Source organism: Diprion similis, chromosome 14, assembly GCF_021155765.1.
Source record: "Diprion similis isolate iyDipSimi1 chromosome 14, iyDipSimi1.1, whole genome shotgun sequence".
Taxonomy (NCBI): Eukaryota; Metazoa; Arthropoda; class Insecta; order Hymenoptera; family Diprionidae; genus Diprion; species Diprion similis.
In genome coordinates, this window is record NC_060118.1 from 9,866,748 (window position 1) to 9,885,926 (window position 19,179).

General features: G+C 42.3%; 1 protein-coding gene across 1 annotated transcript in view; it reads left to right on the plus strand.

The window, feature by feature from the left end:
• The window catches only part of LOC124414778, a 166,956-nt gene that overhangs the window by 131,172 nt on the left and 16,605 nt on the right, over positions 1-19,179 (plus strand). Inside the window, exons 5-14 of the mRNA XM_046895842.1 lie at positions 2,415-2,576; positions 3,709-3,890; positions 5,834-5,872; positions 10,480-10,630; positions 13,559-13,670; positions 16,146-16,324; positions 16,882-17,220; positions 17,526-17,792; positions 17,906-18,262; positions 18,907-19,167. Coding sequence (XP_046751798.1) covers positions 2,415-2,576; positions 3,709-3,890; positions 5,834-5,872; positions 10,480-10,630; positions 13,559-13,670; positions 16,146-16,324; positions 16,882-17,220; positions 17,526-17,792; positions 17,906-18,262; positions 18,907-19,167 — 2,049 coding nt within the window. The remainder of the gene's footprint in view (positions 1-2,414; positions 2,577-3,708; positions 3,891-5,833; positions 5,873-10,479; positions 10,631-13,558; positions 13,671-16,145; positions 16,325-16,881; positions 17,221-17,525; positions 17,793-17,905; positions 18,263-18,906; positions 19,168-19,179) is intronic.

Genomic DNA, 19,179 nt, shown 5'->3' on the forward strand with positions numbered 1-19,179 from the left:
AGGGCTGAGACTAGGAACCACAAACTGGAGCTCCAGGCTCCGGTAGGAAACCTTGGAGGGTGCGATAACGAACGGGAGATTAATGCCTCGTTCTCTCCATTCGCAATCTCCACCCTAACGTTCGACGATAAGGTTTACAGCCTGTGATACCGACTACCTTGTAACCTAGACTGCTTCACAAAGGTGGGATTTTGCTTGTCGAGCAAATCTCGAAATCGAAGTCGAAGCGATGAAATTAGGATGACTATGTTGTCTACGATTCCATAACCGCAATTTTACAGCCTTTTGTGATGATTTCTGGAAGTCCTTTGGTCCTCCGTTGGTGCACTAGACGAAGTATTGACCTTATGATGTGCTCATGAGTTTAGATAAAGGATATTTCCAAAGAGTATAGAAATTGGTTCATCGATTGAAAACTGTGATATATTTATAGAAGAATATTATGGTTAAACCTTGAATCACATCGTTGATCCACTCTAGAGTATGATCCAAAGCTACTGTATCCACGAAAGAATTTTTACACCAATAGTAGAACAAGATGAACGCCACTCGGCGTGGGTCGAAGGTTGCTTGGTTTCCTCCGGACCATCTTTTCCAAGACAGATATCGCCGGGTCGTCGATTTTCCCCGGGATCGCAATAAGCGTGCACGGGTGCACCGAAACGTGTTACCAATCTGAAAATGGAATATGGACGTCTGGTCACTCGACTCCATGTATCCGAGTGTTCAGCACCCGTGGTAGGGATAAAAAGAGGATGAGAAATAGCAGGACGAAGGGATTGATAGCTCGGTAACGAAATTGGTGGATCTCTAATTCACATTCTTATCACCACGTTTCCATTGATTTTTCACCCCCTCGGCAGAAGTTTATCGTGACAAATACTGGGAAACGGCTGGAGCGAATGCTTGCGTGTATGTATCCTGCGGATAAAACGCGAAAGAGAAAGAGAAAGAGAGAGAATGGAAAAATTCGGGAACCTGGGGAGCTTGGAGAAGGGAGTCGGTGGGTACCAACATCCGAAGGGCTGGCAGAGGGGCTGCGGCCATCCCGCTTGAATTACATCCGCGCCTTGATTCCGCGTAATTTTGTGGCCTTCCCTTGTACTTGGCCCCTCCCCCTGTTCAGGGATTGAAAAGGATAGCTGTGAGGGTGAGGGTTGGGACGTTGGGTCTCTTCCCTTTTTTCGCCACGTCGTCGTTGGTCCCCGATCCCTTTTTTCTTCTCCGCACACTTTTGCTTCCTGCTATTTTCCACCCTTACGCATATTCTCGAGTGGGAATATTTTTTACCTGAAAATGCTGAAAGATGTCGTGAAATTTTGTCCATCTGGTGGAAAAGCTCTGCTATATGTAGCTGTAATAATACCACTCCGCGTGTAGACGGAGAGTTTAATCATCGGTTGGGTATGAACGTAAGGGTTACAATGTGGCAGTTACACCCGAAAGGGAAACTTCGTTCTTCAATTCTCACGCAAATTTTTTTTACTTTCTTTTTCTTTTATTTTCTCGTCCTTCTGGGCTCAGTTTCGCTTTCGCTTTGGCCGAATGAATTGAAGCTGAAGCTGTTTCAAGCGAGTTTCTACTCGTCACGGGCAAAGCTCTGTATCCTAAACGGCAACGCGTCATGCTCGAATTAGCCCTTTGTTTGAAGTTTTATCGTGTGATAACGGTGTTAATAGCTCGCCTCACTGTACGGCAACGCTTTTTATTCATGTTCAACGAGCCTCGAGGACAGGCTTCGTGATGATAAGTTCCCGAATCCCCTTTTTCAGGTTCTCCGACAGCTCCCTAATTCCATTGTAACTTTACATCTCCATTAATAATCGGGCTACCAGCCAGCCGATCCTGTTCCACACGCCTCGGCAAACACCGATGAGTAATCATCAAATATCGAGGGTTTCATTTGTTGCTATACACAGTCGTTTAATTTTGCTAAATAGGGACACGTTTTCGACTCGGTAATTCGAGATGATGAAAGATCCAGCATCCTTGCGGTATTCAGGCTGAAATCGTAGAAACGCTTTTGTGCTTTAACTATATTGTAAAGTTTCAAGTTTGATTCCGGATTACTTTGTGTTTATAATAATTGGTTTTTATTTTAAATTCCTTTTGACGTGTTCGACGTAACGTGATAGAACCAAGAGAACCAGAATATCGCGGTAACTGATTATTACAGTCCTCCAAAAACCTCTGGGGCTTGTAGTATTCGAGAGGTAAACTGGATGATCAGTTTCGGTGATCAAAGATTTGCAATTATCATTTATTGTGAAATTTTAATATCAACGGAGAGATAAAAGAGACAATATTTTTACGGGTTGAAAGTGCCAATTTACTTGCTCTTATATCGAGAATCAAATAAACTGTGAAGCTCGATTATGGCGAGGGAAAAGTAAAGGAAAATTCACCCGTTTCAGCAACGAACGAGACCAAGGTGGACGAAGACGGTATCGGAACTGCGAGCAGCCGTCTAGAAGTGGCCGTTACACGAGGTGATTTGGGGGCGAGTTTCATCTGCAGAGCGAGCAGCATCGCGCTTGAAGAACCCTTGGAAGTTAAAACAGAGGTGGTAGTAAACGGTGAGTGGAATTTTCAAACTTTCATTATCATCCTACATTTCATCTTCCCGTATTTTTTCCCGTACGCTGAACGTTTGTCTCGATTCAGTTCCGATTCTTGTATAAAAGTTCTCCAAATCCATGTTCGATGTTCTGAAATCGTGAATTTTTAGATAATATGTACAATGAATTCTATAAAAATTTGATCCCCGGTTCAATTCCAATTCCAATTCAATTATCAAATTATTATTGTAGTGTCCTTTGAAATCACCTGCTCGAAATTAAAGGCGATTGTGAAAAATTGTTGAAAAAATTTGTATAAAAAAATTTACGGGACTGAAATTAAAAAATCTGGCCATCACCTCGAATTATTAAACAAGTTTTAAGGGATCGAATAAAAATTGACCGTGGAATCCACACCACTGGATTAAAAACGTGATCGTTCGCTCCTTATATGCGCCATGCAGTAATTTTGTGATTAATTTCAATAAAAAAATTCTGAAATGTTATTCAAACTATAAATAATAAATCTCCTGAATTCAAATTGTTCTACGTATTCTCATTTTCTCACAAAAAAAAAAAAAAAAAACTCTAAAAACATGTATGATTTTAGAGAATCCAAGATATACCCCCTCCCCTGCCTCCCTCAAAGTAAACGCGTCTGTAAATCTTGAGTAAAAACTTGAAATTCGTGGTTGAAAAGTACGAAAATACAACGATAAAATCGAGACCGAATTGAGATCAGACGGTAGACGGTGCATCGGAGTAAAAATTCCGAAGCACCGCCTGGAGGGAATAGATCAGCATAATATTTTGTAGGGGTAGCTTGGGTATTTGATGCAGCAGCTTTGGCTCAGCTGGCGATAGTCGAGACCTTGTCTTTTCGTAGTCTCTCTAGTACCTGTGTGAAATGTCAGAGCAATTTTCCGATATTATATTCCCTGACCGAGTTGGTCAGCCCCCTTTTCTCCCCGTTTCCCCTCCTCGTCAAGCATCGCGTAGCTAGCTCTAAAATCTCCCAGCGGCCGTTTGGCCGCGGTCAGAGGTTGAAGGCTCGACTTCGACCGACCTTGGAACTTGGGGCGAAGTTTAACTGCGCCACCTCAGACCACGTAATCGCGTTATCACAGACTGTTTTCCTTCCCTCGACCAGTTCGCCCCCTCGGACTGGACCTCAGCGGTGTCGTGAATCACGTCGTCCAGGGTTCGAAGGTGGTTCTCCAGTGCCAGGTGCAGGGCGCCAGACCACCGGCCAACATCACTTGGTTCAACGGCACCGAACCGATCAGCGTCGGAACCGAAGTCGACGTGCTCGACAGCCCGCCATTGGAATCGGTGAGTGATTTGACTGTGATAAATTTTTCGAGCTTCGATTATCGAAGATGTCACCGTGACGTCAAAGCCTGGTTTCAGGCGCCATTTCGTCACCACATAACCTAAGTTCCTAATTTCAATGGAGAAAACTCGTGGTTTTTGGATTCTTGGGTGTTCAAATTACTCATGTAACATAAATTAATTAAAGCTAATCAATAATGTACCTATTCCTGTATCCAAATGCGAAAAAACAGGGCTAATGATCAATTGCCAGCATTGGTTGCACTAGTTTGATTTCTTCCCACCAGATGTCGCATTGTAAAGTGACAATCCCGATGACTTTGTGCAGTGGAAGGTGAATAAATATCGCCTGCCAGTGCTTGGGGGTTGATTATTTGTTCAAAGTTGTTGACTCGCAGACCGGAAGAGAATATCCACCGAGGATAAGTAGTATTTAATTAGTCAATAATTGGTGGCCGGGTGAAGCTCGAAACGGCGAGTGACGGTGCGAGCGGGCAGGAATCAGACTCACGGCAAACAGACGAGGGCTAATTATGCCCTGGGGATTTGAAGGGCAAACAGTGGGCGCGGTTCGTTGGTCGCAGCTTGCAATTCGGCGGGGTGAATTCATATTTCGGAAAATCCAACCAGCCCTGGGTTTATGAGGAACTTTGGATTTTAGTCTTTTCCATTTTTGCCCGTCATTTCAAATCTTTGGTGAGGAAGAATTGATGATTCAAAAAAATGAGGCATGAAGACACGATGGAGAAGGGCACGCGGCTATAAAGAGGGGAAAACAACCCTTGTGTAATAATTAATTTTTCCAACAATAGCAACGCAATCAGAGTAACTGCGGGTTTCGGAGGAGCTTGTTGGTTTGTATGGCTAATGTTGACCGGGGGAGAAGAAAAAGAGGGAGAGAGAGAGAGAGAGAGAGAGAGTGAGGAGGGAGAGGGTCGTGAGTCGCGAGGATTGACGAGGGGGAGAAAATCCGGCGCAACACTTTCGCGAGATTCGTGCTTTCTCCTTTCCCCGTTTTTTCAGCGTCTCCTTTTCCTCGGTTTTCTTTTTCTCGTGCCACCCCCTCCTTTTCCGCCACCCTTCTCTGCCTCTTCAACCCTCGCCGGAAAGCCCGCGGATTTTCTCTCTCAGCTAACTTAGCTACGCATAAGAATTAGGAATTACCGTTTTAATTATCGTTTTTTACGGGGCTTGGGATTAAAAATAACTGCAACAGATTCTAAGACCTCGCCTTGTGTTTCGGAGAAGCTTTTACAATTTCATCCCCTACTTTTGCCTCGGAAAATTACCTTTACGTATTACACGCATATAACTGGCTTCTTGGAAAGAGTGAGAGTGAATCTCCGGTATTGGGATATTTTTTTTTTTTTTTCACTTCCGTTCTCTCTTCTTGTTTCTAATTTGTAAATGAGAATTTCTTTTCCCCATAGCAGACTTTGTACTCCTTCATTTATTCATTCATTTATTCAAAGTCCACCTGATAGCCTGTTTGAGCTTGTCTGAAGAGAAAAACTTTTTAGTCCTAATTTCTGCTGTAAATTGAGTTTCAAATTACGAAGAGTAACATTTTCGCGACGTGATTTGTTTGTTTTTTTTTTTTTTTTTTTTTTTTTGGCGTAGCTCAACTTGTGGGAGGGAAATGTAGCGATGAAACTTTTATAACACAGTCGAAACTGTAGCTGGAAATTCAGTTTAACTGGAAGAAATAATTACTCAATTTACAGAAAGAAAGGAAGAAAAAAGATTTGAATAAGCGCGAGCGAAGGATTGTCAAATTTTGTTTATAATTCGTAAATTGTACGACGACGGAAATTTTTTTGTACAGAAAAATACGTTGTTGAATTTTGATACTTGAATACTAATCCTTGAACATGATATTAATAATTAAGCAGGTAATTTTGATGTTCATAATAATTATTGTAAACCCTCTTCCATTGACGCAGCCTCAACCCTATGAATTAAAGACCAGCATAATGCAGCGGGTAAGTATCCAAATGATAATCTATTCACTAAAAACGATCCTAAAATTGCAATTCGTTGTGTATAAAATAAATCAACTCTATTGAGCTTCGCAAAGGCCTGATTCAACGATCTTCGTCCCTCTACAGTCGATTTTCGTTTACCTCTAGTCCCTCAACTTTTCTTAATCGAGCAGCTGTGCTCTCGATTCTGTTTAAGGGTCACAAGTATCATCGAGATCAAGGGTTGGAATATGATCTGCATGCATGGGCAGAGATAAGAAAAAAAAAAAAAATAAATAAACAACTGAAAAGAAATCCCAAAGCCAGAAAAAATAGGGGAGCAGGAATTATGACGAAACGTAAAGCCGTTTGGTTCGTACACCCCATTCTTGTGTAAGGGTGGATGGCGTGCCTGAAGGGTAAGCGAGGAATACACGCTTACCGACTCGTGTAAACTCAAACTGGTGCACAATACGCGTATTGTCGTAAAATAAGAGGACGGTGAGAGTCGGTGGGGATATTTGACAAAAAGCTCTGCACGAACGGGGTGGGGGATGATAAGCTTACACTGCGATTAATTTTCTTTAACTTTTTGGACCGCGTCTGAGTTGTAAGCCGGTAGACTCGGGGCTTGATGTCTGTGTATAAATAAAACAGAACCCACGCCGTCTTGGCACTGCGGAATAGGGAGGACGATTCGTTCCCGCGGCGTCTTATCGTGAAACTAGAGAGGAAAAATTCCCGTATTTTACATATTTAAAGCAAACGTGACTTGCTCTCTCCGCATCTTTGCCACATAAATTCAAGAGGTACCTGCACCTAACCTATCCATAAGATAGTCTATAACCTCACCTGACTTAAAACAACTTTTCGTCAACCGCACACCTTTTCATTCAAATTTTTATTTCGATATCCAAGTTGAAAAGGAATTTATTACGACGATGATGTAGAACAGAAATAGAATTTTTATGGACGTTCTTTTATCGCCCGATATATGAATAGGACTAGCTAGATAAAATGGCGCTGGCGCGAGCGATCAGCTGATCGTTTTGGTTTGGTTATCTACAGAGCACAAAAGTCGTCAGACATTCGTTAATTTACGTTTAGCTTATTCCGATTGAAAACTGGAGTGAAAGGCTACTTTATGACGGAGTACAAAATTCTGCTGACAATTCTGTTCACCCCGTTCGTCAGATGGCGTTTCGCGAAGCATCGCATCGAAACGAGCACCTTGCGGAAGTATCGTTGAAAGAGGGTTCAGGGAGTTTGTCCAGGTCGTTAGCATGTAAATTGATGTGGCGGAGAGTCGTGATTAGCATAAATAGTATACACTTGGTGGATTATTCATAACAGCATGTTTATCCTCTGAGTAACAATATGTATGCTAAAACAGACGGTGATAGTAGCCCGATGCGTCGTTCTATCGTAGCTGAACGACAAGTCCAGGGGATGACGCGAGCCACCCTTGAGCTCCAGATATCGGTGATGCATAAAGCACTGCTAAAAAAAGCAAACAATTGCTGATTCGTCACTGGTAAAGTATGAAGACCTAGATAGATCTGGGTAATTGCCCGTTGCTTAAGGGTCTCACGTGATACACGGTCGGCTGGGTTCCTCGCTAGGTTAGAGACCCCTGGTGATGTCCCCACGTCACATCGCCGTTTACCCAACGACCTGAAGCTCCGTCATGGCGTACTTAATTCAATTAGCGCTAAACGATTCACTCCTTCTTCGAGTTCACACTACGCCAGGATTTATCGACACTCCAACTGTTTAAAATCGAAATCGGGATCTAGATCCAAGACTTATTTGTTCTTTCTCTGGAAAGTGTATTTACGAACAAACACCAGTGACGATAAATTTTTTACCAGAATGTTGGGGTTGCTGGGAGATGTCGAGGGAACTGAACATTGGAGAATGGCCACTGCAGATGCAGTGTGATTTGTGATCCGATATTAGAGATGCATATCCATTCGTGCCGGGTCCAAATCACGTTGCAGAGATAGCGTGGATTGGCACAATGCGTGTAGGTGCAGGTTCGGAATCCATCGAGATACTAGCGGGGAGTAGCACTGACCACTGCTCGATATCGGCTCTGGATGGAGTGCATCAACTCCCACCCCCTCACGTGTATTGCATCCTTCCTCTGACCGTGGCGAATCCAGCTATGAGCAATACAGGGATGCGTCCAAGCGTGTATCGCTTTGCCGGGCAGCAGTGAGGATGTGTCAGAAACATCCAGTTCGCGAAACAGCGAACACGCATTTCTGGCCCACGAACTGACTGTCGTAATTGGCATTGGAGCAATTCAGTTGTATTCGCCACATATCCTTGTTTCAACAAACTCAGTCACGTTTCTCCCGAACGTTCGCGATCAATTACTTTAGGAAAGATGGACGTTTTGGTAGTAGATAATGAAGATTTTCCTTCTCTTCTTAAAGAATTTCAACGGTATTATGTATGAGAATAATGTTACGTGGGTATATTTTGGCGAATTATGAAGCAGAACGTCGGGGAAAAAAGCTCGACTTGACATCTCGTTATACTCCTCGAGGTTCGTGGTTCTTCTTCACCGCCGGGGGTGGTGCCATGGAAGTGGGGAAACAAGCCGAAGAAAAATGTAATTTTCTCACGAGGCAGAAACACAGAGGCGTATACGCGCACCGAGAACGACTCTGAGCAATTTAAACTTGCCGCCATAAATAACGAACTAAATGCTTCAGTTTTTTGTAACCGGTGTTACGGCCCTTCTCTCAGCTTGGATAATAAACCCAACCCAACCCTCATCTGAAGATGAGCCGAAGTTTTGAACAGTGCATTTGGACAATTTCACCGAACGCTTACCACGCAATTTATCGTAAAACGAATCTTCCTTCCAGCGTAACACTGACTTCCCACCCCTCGGGCTATGGCGTAAATCGTTGCGAAAAATTTCTCGAGGTAGTGCAGTAACAAAAAAAATATCTACCCGGAGTATATATCACCGATTTTTTTTATCAGCATTTATCAAGAAAGTTAAAAGCTTATATTTTCAGGCATTGATTTCACTTCTAAAAAATTAGGGGTGCGATGTTTAAAAGTAAAAACACTGCGCATATTGTCGTTTGTTGACAGTGAAAAACGTATCGAAGAATTTCACGTCATTGTTGAGAGATCGTAAAAATTCGATTTTTGGGGGTGAGCCTGGGGGGTTGTTTGTAGCCCTAAATCAGCCGAATTGGCGCTTGAAAAAAAATCCTTGTTCTATACTTTTCAACGGCCCACAACATATCACAGAATAAAGAAAATCCACGAGGTGCACCTCGGCAACTTATCTTGTAAGAGATGAATGAGTGAATAATTTTCCCTTCAACAACGCCGGGTAGGAAAACCCCGAGGGTGAAGGTGGATGCATGTCGTGTCAACTTAGCGTTATTATTTCATCGTGGAAGAATTCCAAGCTATTTTCCCTCGTGCCCGTTTCTTGCTCGGTTAAAACCGAACCGAAATGGAACGAACGAACGAACGAACGGAACGAGAACATGAGAGATTATTATCATTCCCGTCTGTAAAATATTCACCGAAAGGTCTTTTCAACTGCGAATACGAAGTCCGTCCTCACGGCTTCCGCAGTCTCTTGTGTTTCCTTAGCGAAGGACTCTGCAGTGCACCGACGAAGTGAAACTGTTACGTGTACCCTGGACACAAAGGATCCTCTGTTGCTCCAGACTCGTATTATCCCTCGCTAATCAGGTCTTATTGTGACCTCAACCTATTGTCCAGGAATGTTTCATATCTCCGCTCTCATCGTGTGTCCCCCAAGCTTTTTTTTTTTCTTCCTTTCGCGTCTTTTTCATTCCGGTTTTGTTTCCCGTTCGTTTATATTCCAGCTTGTCAAGGTTGTATCGTTCGTCGATATGACTCTGAACCTCTAATCCTACCTCTTGATACTCTGCTGGCCATCACAATTCCGAGGAACGGATAAACATGATGCGATGCAGATGGTCTTTTTGTTACGATTCTAAAGTAGTAATGCAAGGGGGATTCTGGATACAGGGATCTACTACCGACGCTTACCGACATTTTGTCCAGACTCGAACCCTTCTCTGTTATGATGTCGCAGTGATCGACACCTGCTGTACCGATCCGAAGATCAAAATCACGCTGCTTCATCAACCTCTTGAAAGAACTGAAGCAGCGCTGTCATGACCTCGGTAGATTTAATTGTTGGTAAGGCAACTCGACTTTGACCTTCGGATCGGAACAAAAGGTGTAGATCACTGTGACGTGATCACAGATAAGGGTTTTAGTCTAGGCAAAATGTGGGTAAGTGTCGGTAGTAGATCTCTGTGTTCAGAATGGTCCTTGTATCACTATTTTCTAAGCACCAAACTTGCGGCTTAACAAATCAGCAACGGCCCGAAAACTTGAGTATAAAATTAGATGAGACGAGTTTTTAAACTCTTGAATGGATCATAAATTCGAAAAACTGTCCCTCCCACTTTACGAGAACATCAATAAAGTTATTATTCGAAAAGATGTATCTTCGTTATGTAAATCGTTTAGTCAGTACATGATAGCTGTTACATGATTTTCCCCGGAACTAACGTTAAAAGTAAATCATTATTCTTCCAAAACTTTGCCACCAGATTGACGGCACCTACCGTACAGAGAGCAGCCTGATATTCGAGGCAACCCACTATCAGAATGGAAAGAAGTTCAGCTGCCACGCTGAGAACATCGTGACGCTTCAGAAGAGCATCAGGCCGATGAAGAAGTCGATAATGCTGGACGTTTACTGTGAGTATATACATATACCTGTATTTATTCTCATTTACTTGTCAGGATTTTGATATAAATGAATAATGAATAACGTTAGAAATTTTCGAAACCAGAACTTGCGCAATCTTAGGAGTACAAGTAATGATTCCTTTCCTTACACAACGACAAAAGCTGCTGAGCTTTCTCTCTCATATCTCTAACGACGAGACTTGAATCCCCGCCAAGCTATATAATAACGCTAGAATCACAACGACAACAGTGTCGTTATTATCCTCGGAAATCCGAAGATCCGTGTAAAATGAAAATTGTCGCATATAATTCAGAGACACGAATAATAATGAAACTGCAACCGTCGCTTTATAACCAGACTCTCAAGTCGGTGTCGAACCCATTCAAGATAGCCAAATAATGAATTTGCCACTCGTCCTTAGTTCCGCGTTCCACAGACATTTCTGAAGAATGAATGGTAAGTAGAAGGAGAATCGGTATAAGAAAAAAGAAAACCAGTGGATAAACAGAGTACCTAACAAGAAGAAGAAGAAGAAAAAAAAGGAAAAGTAGATAAAAGGAAAAAGGAAAAATCGAGCAATAATAAAAAAAAAAAAAAAAAAAAAATTATTATAAACTTCCGCGCAACTCGCAGCTCGATACATACATGAAAGCGACGCTCTTGGCTATAGCAGCGTGTGTTGGTTATCTGCGGCAGGAGCTGAGGGATGAGGCGCATTATGAAAAGCCACCCGGTGGAAATGACTGGTGAAACTAACTGTACCGCGCCTATACATGCTACAATATATACTCACATTGACACCCTGTATGCGCCGTTCAAAATACACGTATATACAATATACATATATATATATATATATATATTATACACATCCCCCATATATATATATATATCCTCTGCACACGAGAAGACCGATATGCTATCAAGCTTGCGACTATACACGAACCCCGCAACCAGCTCACACCATGAGTTATCCTTCAGCCGAAGGTGTTGACGCAACACATCGTCCATCTTTCGCCCGATTAACCGAGGGCTATAAATGCGCACCGCGGAGTTTTTCAGCCGACGAGTTTTTTCCTCCGTTCTATCTTTTACCTGTTCTTTTTCTGCAACCCCTTTCGGCGAAGTTAAGGTTTTAAGGGCGGTTGATTTTTCCCACGCAATTTTCACTCGCGTCGAAATTACTTACGTTAGAAAATTCGATAGTAAGATATTTTCAAATATCAGGTTTAACTTGGGGTGGTTTTTAAAAATGTCATTTTTGCATTTTGACCGGCATGCTCCCCAAATTGGCTCCAGATAATTCAAGAATAATTTCCTACTTTTTTTAGATTCTTATCTCAACTCTAACCCCTGCCACGAAGGGATGAATTCCATTCCACCCTTTTAGGGACACGTCAAATCTGTCGAACGGATTTGGATGAAATTTTATACAAAGAGGGCTTCTCGGGTCGTTTATTACGAATATAACCTCAAAATCTGAAAATTCAAAATGGGGGATCCAATATGGTGGAACGAAATCCAAAAAGTCATTTGATTTAGATAAAACTTGGTACTCGCAGGTTTTTGAGGTCACTGATTACAAATCTGAACTCGAAACCACAGAAATTAAAATAGTGGATCCAATATGGCAACATCGAGTGACTTTTGGCTTTTTGGTTCACCATATTGGATCTGCCACATTGAATTTTTAAATTTGTAGTTAAAATTCGAAATCAGTGATCTAAAAAACCCGCCTGTACTAAGAAAATATTCTGAAAAAAATGGGGAATTATTTTTGAATTATGTGAATCCGATTTGGGATGCGAGCTGATTGAAATTCAAAAACGATCTTTTTCAGGATTATCCGAAATTTTGTACCTATAAAGCATAAATTGATATTCGAGTCTTACGCAATAAGAATATCAACTGCTTTTTGAACGAGTAACCGATTTTTCCAAACATTATCGCCGTCGTAAATTTGCAATTCTACAATTTTTTGGCTCGCGTTTCAACTCCGTCGACCCGATTTCTGGCTCAGAGATGACGGCGCCGGCGACAGATTCCCCCGGAATTGAAATAAAACTGTTTGATAGGACGTTATGCGTTCAGTTATACACACATTTCGCGAATCTCTCTCCCTTGGCGAATAAATTCCTGCAAACATAACCAGCGATCCTTTTCTCTCCTTCTTCTTCTTCTTCTTCTCGTTGGCAAGCTCTTCGCCAAAGACGTGGCAGCGGTCTTTGCACCGTTTTCGTTGGTACCGGAAGTGAGTAAAAGGAGGAAGTGAAAAGCAGCCATTCCTCACCACCGAAACGCACAAAAAAAAAAAAGAAAAAAAAAAGATCAAGAAGAGTTACAGTAATAATAAGAAGACCGAAGCAAAAATTTACTACAAAGATGTTACACCGTAATAACCTCTATAGCTTCTCCCAGCCATGAATACGATCGTTTGTACGTGCGAATCGGCAATATCGTGAAACCCCATCAAACCACAGGGTTGAAATTTTTTTGCACATGAATTTATAAGCTGGAATTACGAAAGTATTCAATTTTCATCACCACATTTTTGCTGTCATTTTGCGAACCATAAGCTTAGTGACTGAGGGAATAAAGTCATTTTATAAGAAGGGAGAATATTTTTATAGATAAAACAAAATAAACGAATAAGACAAATTGGGTGAGAATCGAAATATCAGAATCTATGTAGCCCAATATTAAGTCCACAATATCGAATTTTCAATGACTTGAATATTTATATTTATAACAGATATAAAAATCCAAAATATAGAATATTTTTGCCTCTCTGTATATTTTACGAAATTGAATTACTTTTCAAAATTCTCTCTGAAATCGAGAAAATAAATTTGTTACTCGATACCGCAAAGAACGAATGATTGAAAAAAAAAAAGAAGAAAAAGTTTTTATCAATTTCTGGTGTTCTTTGCTTACAGATCCGCCGATAATCAGCTATCCTTATGGAAATATAACGGTTAACGAGACAAATGAAATCCATTTGATCTGCGAGTATATCGCGAACCCGGCGCAACTGGAGACGGTGAAATGGTAAGTGATAATAGAATATGGAAGATGGAAGAGATTCGCCTGAATATAATAATGGGAGTGAGAACTGTTGTAATAAGAAACGATATCTGGAATACTTGGAGTTCACCGTATACTCGCGGTTCGACGAAATTGACTTTCAAGTTTCGAGTGTACCACGTGGTGCTGCTGCTTCGGCCCTCGAGAAGTTGGCCGCGATACAATATCTCTCCGTTGTTTGCTTATTTATTATTTCCGAGGCACCGCGTGTGCGATTTTCTCTTATACACCGACACTCTACACCCTCGGAAATCCAATATCGCGATTCCAGATCGTATCTATCGGCACTCATTGTCCTCCAGCCATTCTTTGGGCTTCTATATATATATACTTCGTCCGCACTTCAAAGTACCTACGCAACGAAGCCATCCTCGCTTCGCCAACACGACGATGAAACGATAATTCATTTCACTCCCTCGGTGGAGGCTCTTTTCCGAAAAAAATTTTCAAGCCCCTTTACGCCATTCCCGAATCGACGCGGTTCATCAATTCAAAACCAATCAATCAAGTCCTCTGTTCGTGTGCATGAATTTTTCCTTCGAAATTTTTCTCCCTCATAATTTAACCGCCAGGAATTAGCCGAGCTTTAACGGTGCTGATTACTTGTGTTTTGTAATGAGATGGATTTCTGTTTTACCAAGTTCACAAATTTTTCAAAATTTATATTTAAGCTGTTTTCTTCTTATTTTTACAATTTTCTCCTTTTTCTAATATAAACTCAAGAGCTGAAAACTGTTCAGTTTCTCAATACGCTTTTGAACAATCGAAAGTGTGCAAAAACACGATATAATCTCTGAAATTGTTTGAACAATAATCGGGTTCATTAACTTTACATTAAGAGCACCTTCACCATCACTTACCATTCGTTCAAGCAAATACCGCGATGATAAAAGCGCCGAGTATGTACACTGCAATATCGGTTGAGCAGTATAAAGATGGAAATAGGGATAATTAAGTTAACGAAGAGCATCGAGAGCATTGGAGAATCGAGTATACGCATGCGTAGGTATTCGAAGTAAGGGTAGGTAACAACCACTTAATATTCCTCGGTAGGTAAAAACGAAGGCGTTAAAACTCGAAGCTGAAAATGAGGGCGAAAGCGAAGAACCGTGCGGACCGCCTGCCTCAGTAGAGTATTGAAAATTCTAATTTCAGATGTTTGCAAGTGTATTAAGAATTAACACCCGGTTTCCCGGGCTTTCCGCCTACGAGGCGAACAACGGTGCACGGAAAATTCTGAATTAGTTCGTTAGAATCGTTATTAAAATGTTACGCTTCGTGAGCGGGACCGAGTCGGTAAAACGAGGGTACGAGGCTCTTAAGATCCACCTGGAAGACGCGATACTTGCGTCTGGATCCCGAAACACCCAGGGGGTGAAAGAAGGGCTGCGAAGAGTTTTCGAGTAAAGGCAATTCGCTGGCAGCAGACGAGCGCCAAGATTTAAAGAAAGTTACATCGCGAAACGGCCAGACGCGGGGAGAAAGAAGAGAGAGAAGAAAGTGGAAGGGGGATGAAAGGGGGTTGAGATCGTCGAGGGTGAGGGTGGCTCGAGAAGTAAGATTGTTAAAGAGTTTCTTCAAGTGAGTTTGAGCTCGCCTGAAGGTCTCGCGTAACGAATGTTACACGTCCTTCGCTTTCCTTAGGAATACATTTTTCAGTTCCCCCTTCCTTCTTTAACCCCTCAACCCTTTGGTCGAAAATTACTTTTCGCGGGCATTTGGGTTAAATTGGCCCCGATTACGGTGAGTCAAACAATTATTCGAGCCTGAAACGTTCAGCTTTATCGCCTTCTTCAATTTCCTGTCACGTTTTGGCAACGATTATTGTCACTGTTTTTTGTTTTTATACAACCCAACAACTGATGAAATTAGATTCTAACGGGAGGATTTTTCCACCGAAGAGGAAAACGTGATTGTATACATTTCGGGCCTCTTGTTTTTCTCCTTATCGACCCTTCGATGGCCATTTAGCGAATGTTGAAAAACATCTTTCGTCTATTTTCATGCCTATTATGGCCTAACTTTAGTAATAACTGTGCTTCTTCCAACGATCTGACACAACTGTTTGGGATATCAGTACAATGAGCTTAGTCCGTATTTTTGTATCACTGATTCGAAGTTACTTGTTGAGCTTATCCCTTAGTAGCAAAAGATCTCTCGCTTTCACCACCAACCCTGCATCAGTCAAACTTGGCGTATATTCAATCGAAAGATATTTCATAACGTAGAGATATTAAAGGTGGAAACCAGCTACGACTATGGACTTCATCTTCTCTTTCGTAAAGTTTTAATAAAGCCATCCGGTTGTTGGATTCTTAACGCGTCGATGCTGAAGCCGAAACGACGGCTGAGTCCTCTGAATCTCCCTTTAGTCTCAATTTTCAACCCCCTTGATGTCGTCTTCCGAATCAGCTCGTTCAATTATCGTGTCATCCTTAGGCTCCAGGATGGTGAAGAGATCAAACTGACGGATGATCGGTACGAGGGTGGTACCGTGGAGGAGCCGATACTAGTGATAAAAAACACCACCTCTTCGGACATGGGGAATTACTCCTGCGTGTTCGGAAACAGTGTTGGAGAATCCACCTCACAGGAATATATCGAGGTCTCCGTGTTGTGTGAGTTGTTGCATTTTCACTTCTCCTTTTTCCATAAGCAGACTTTTATCATCATCCTTGCCATCACCATCATCAATTCCCCATTATTCATTTGCAATTGTTGCTTTTTCTCCACACGATGACCCATCGCTTTGACTAGAAATGAGGGGTTGACCATTATTGAAGTCAGGTGTACACCATAAAAAGTCCTGTGAAGTCATCTCAAGTCACTTAAAAGTCACTCGGTATCATTTAAAGTCACTTAAAGTCACACGAAGTCTTTTGAAGTCGCTTGAAATCTTGAATTCATGAAATAATGGAAGTCACTTGAAGTCACGTGTAATCATTCGGAGTCATTTCAAACGACGTGAAGTCACTGGAAGATAGAAAAGTCATTTGATGATATTTAAAGTCACTCGAAGTAGCATGAAGTCTTGTGAAGTCATGAAATCATGGAAGTCACTTGAATTCTCTTGCATTCACCAGACGTCACTTGTTCACCACGACTCCTGCTTATCACGCCTTTGGTTTTTTATGCTTCCGGTTCCCATTCTAACTTCACCCCCTTCTGACCCCAGATAAACCCGTGGTTAAGGTGTGGACAGATCCTCCAGACGCCGTCAACGAGGCCGACAGACTGAACGTCTCTCTGAAATGCGACGTTCGGGAAGGAAACCCGACGGTCCTAACCGCTGTTCAGTGGTTCCTGGACGGTGATCTCCTTAAGGAACTGCCCGAGTGCGTCAGCAACTCAACGCCTTCCACCATGGACGTATCTTCGACCTTTTGCGACATTGACCCGAGCAAGCTGCTCCTCGAAGTAGTCGGCAGGTCTTTTCACGGGAATTATTCTTGCAAGGGAAGAAATGAAGCCGGCTGGGGACCCATCTCCGAAAGCAGAGCGGTTGTTGTTTATTGTGAGTCGACACTAGTTTATGGGGAATATTTCTTGAAGAAAGTGTCTGAATTTTCAACAGATTCAAAATTTCCTATTTTTAGGAAAAATATTTCATGAATCTATAATATTTTTCAAATTTTTAGCAACGTTTAATTATTAATATACCTAACATCATCAGTCAATTGAATTCTCAGAAATCCGACCATTCAATTATAATTCCTGTCAACGGTAGTTCAGATACTCACAAAGTCACTGAACTGCCAAAAATGAAACAATCAGAAACAAAAATTCCATTCAAAATAACTCTTTACTCCATACGATCAGACAAACCGGGTCCAGCTTCGATATCGTACAAGCCCGATCAAGTGGTGAAAAGGGAACGACTGAACCTAACGTGTTCAGTGGTGGACGCGGGTCGTCCAGAAGTAACGGGTTACAAATGGATGCGTGGACAGCACCGTCTCTCCGACGAGAACAAATCAGTCTTGGAGATAAAATCAGCGGACCTCGAGACCCAGGCGAACTTCACTTGTTGGGCATACAACGAAGCAGGAGACGGAGATCCGGCGACGGTTTTCGTCCAAGTTTTCGGTGAGCAAATACCAATTTGTTAATTAAACATGAGCGGGTGGCTGGAGTTTCCGGGACCACCGTCGTTGAGTCTCGATTATTCCCCTGCTGATTCGCCTCCCTGTTCATTCCAGCGCCCCCCGCCTTCGTAAGAAAGCTACCCCCTTACACGGGGGTCGTTTATAACACCAAGAAAGCCAGCATCTACTGTTCGGTCGAGTGCGTTCCTCTCTGCAACATATCCTGGAGCAAAGACGACACCCCGATGAACTTCACCGACAACAAACATTACTCTGTGAAAAACACCTATCACGATCCTGACCCGAAGACCAACGACTTTCAGAGTATTCGATCGGAGCTTATTTGGAATCTTACCTCGTGGCCGGATGCTAAGCTCGACCGATCCACTGACAACGGGAAATTCACTTGCGAAAGCACTGACAACATCATCGGACCCGGCGTCAAGAGCACCACCCATTTTCACGTCGAATGTAAGCACGGATATATTTTCCGTTTTTTCATACTTCGCTACCTTCTCTGACAAGAAAATCATGCCCCAATTCTACCATGTATCTTACAAATTGGTTTCGTTAAGAAGTTCTACCTCGTTGTTGTATGGAATTTCTAAGAAATCGATTTTTCGAGGGTGGTTTTAACCCCTCCAACGGTCAAATTGGCACGTGAAAAAAAATATGTGACTTAGGGTTTTTCATGTACTACAACATATCAAAGATGGAAGAAAATCGGTGAGGTGCATCTCGGGTACCTACCTACCTTACTTGTGATATCATGAAGTCACCGGGGTTCTTCACGTCATCGAATTGACGAGAATTTTTCCTCGACCATATATTCACGTTGATCGACTTGAGTCGCTGTAGCTTTCGAAGCTTTGTTCCGTCGTTCTTTTTGTTACTAGTATCTATAGTCGCAACGCGTACGATGCCTGAAACGAAACCGTGAATCGAAGACAAAAAGAACAAGAAGATCGATCCCCTTTATCTGGAATACCGAAGGGAGGGCAGCTCTCCCCACAAGGCAAATCATCGCTTACTCATAGCGTCCTTATTTGATCACTCAGGAATGTTTTGATCTTATCCCAATGGCGAATGGAAACCAAATATTATTTTCGTTTCAGTTCCCCCGGAGAACATCAACGTTTCGCAAACGGCCGTCAACGTTTCCTTCAACCAGACTCCAAACGCGGTTACTTGCGTCGCCAATGCCCATCCTGAACCATCTTTCAGGTGGTACAGAGAGGGATCCAACGATACGATAAGTGAAAACAATGTTCTGTCCTTCTCCCATGGCTTGTCGGAGCGAAATACCGGAAAATACATATGCGAGGCTTCGAACCGACATGGAAAGCTGAAAACCGTCACGTACATCAACGTCCAAAGTAAGTTCCGTA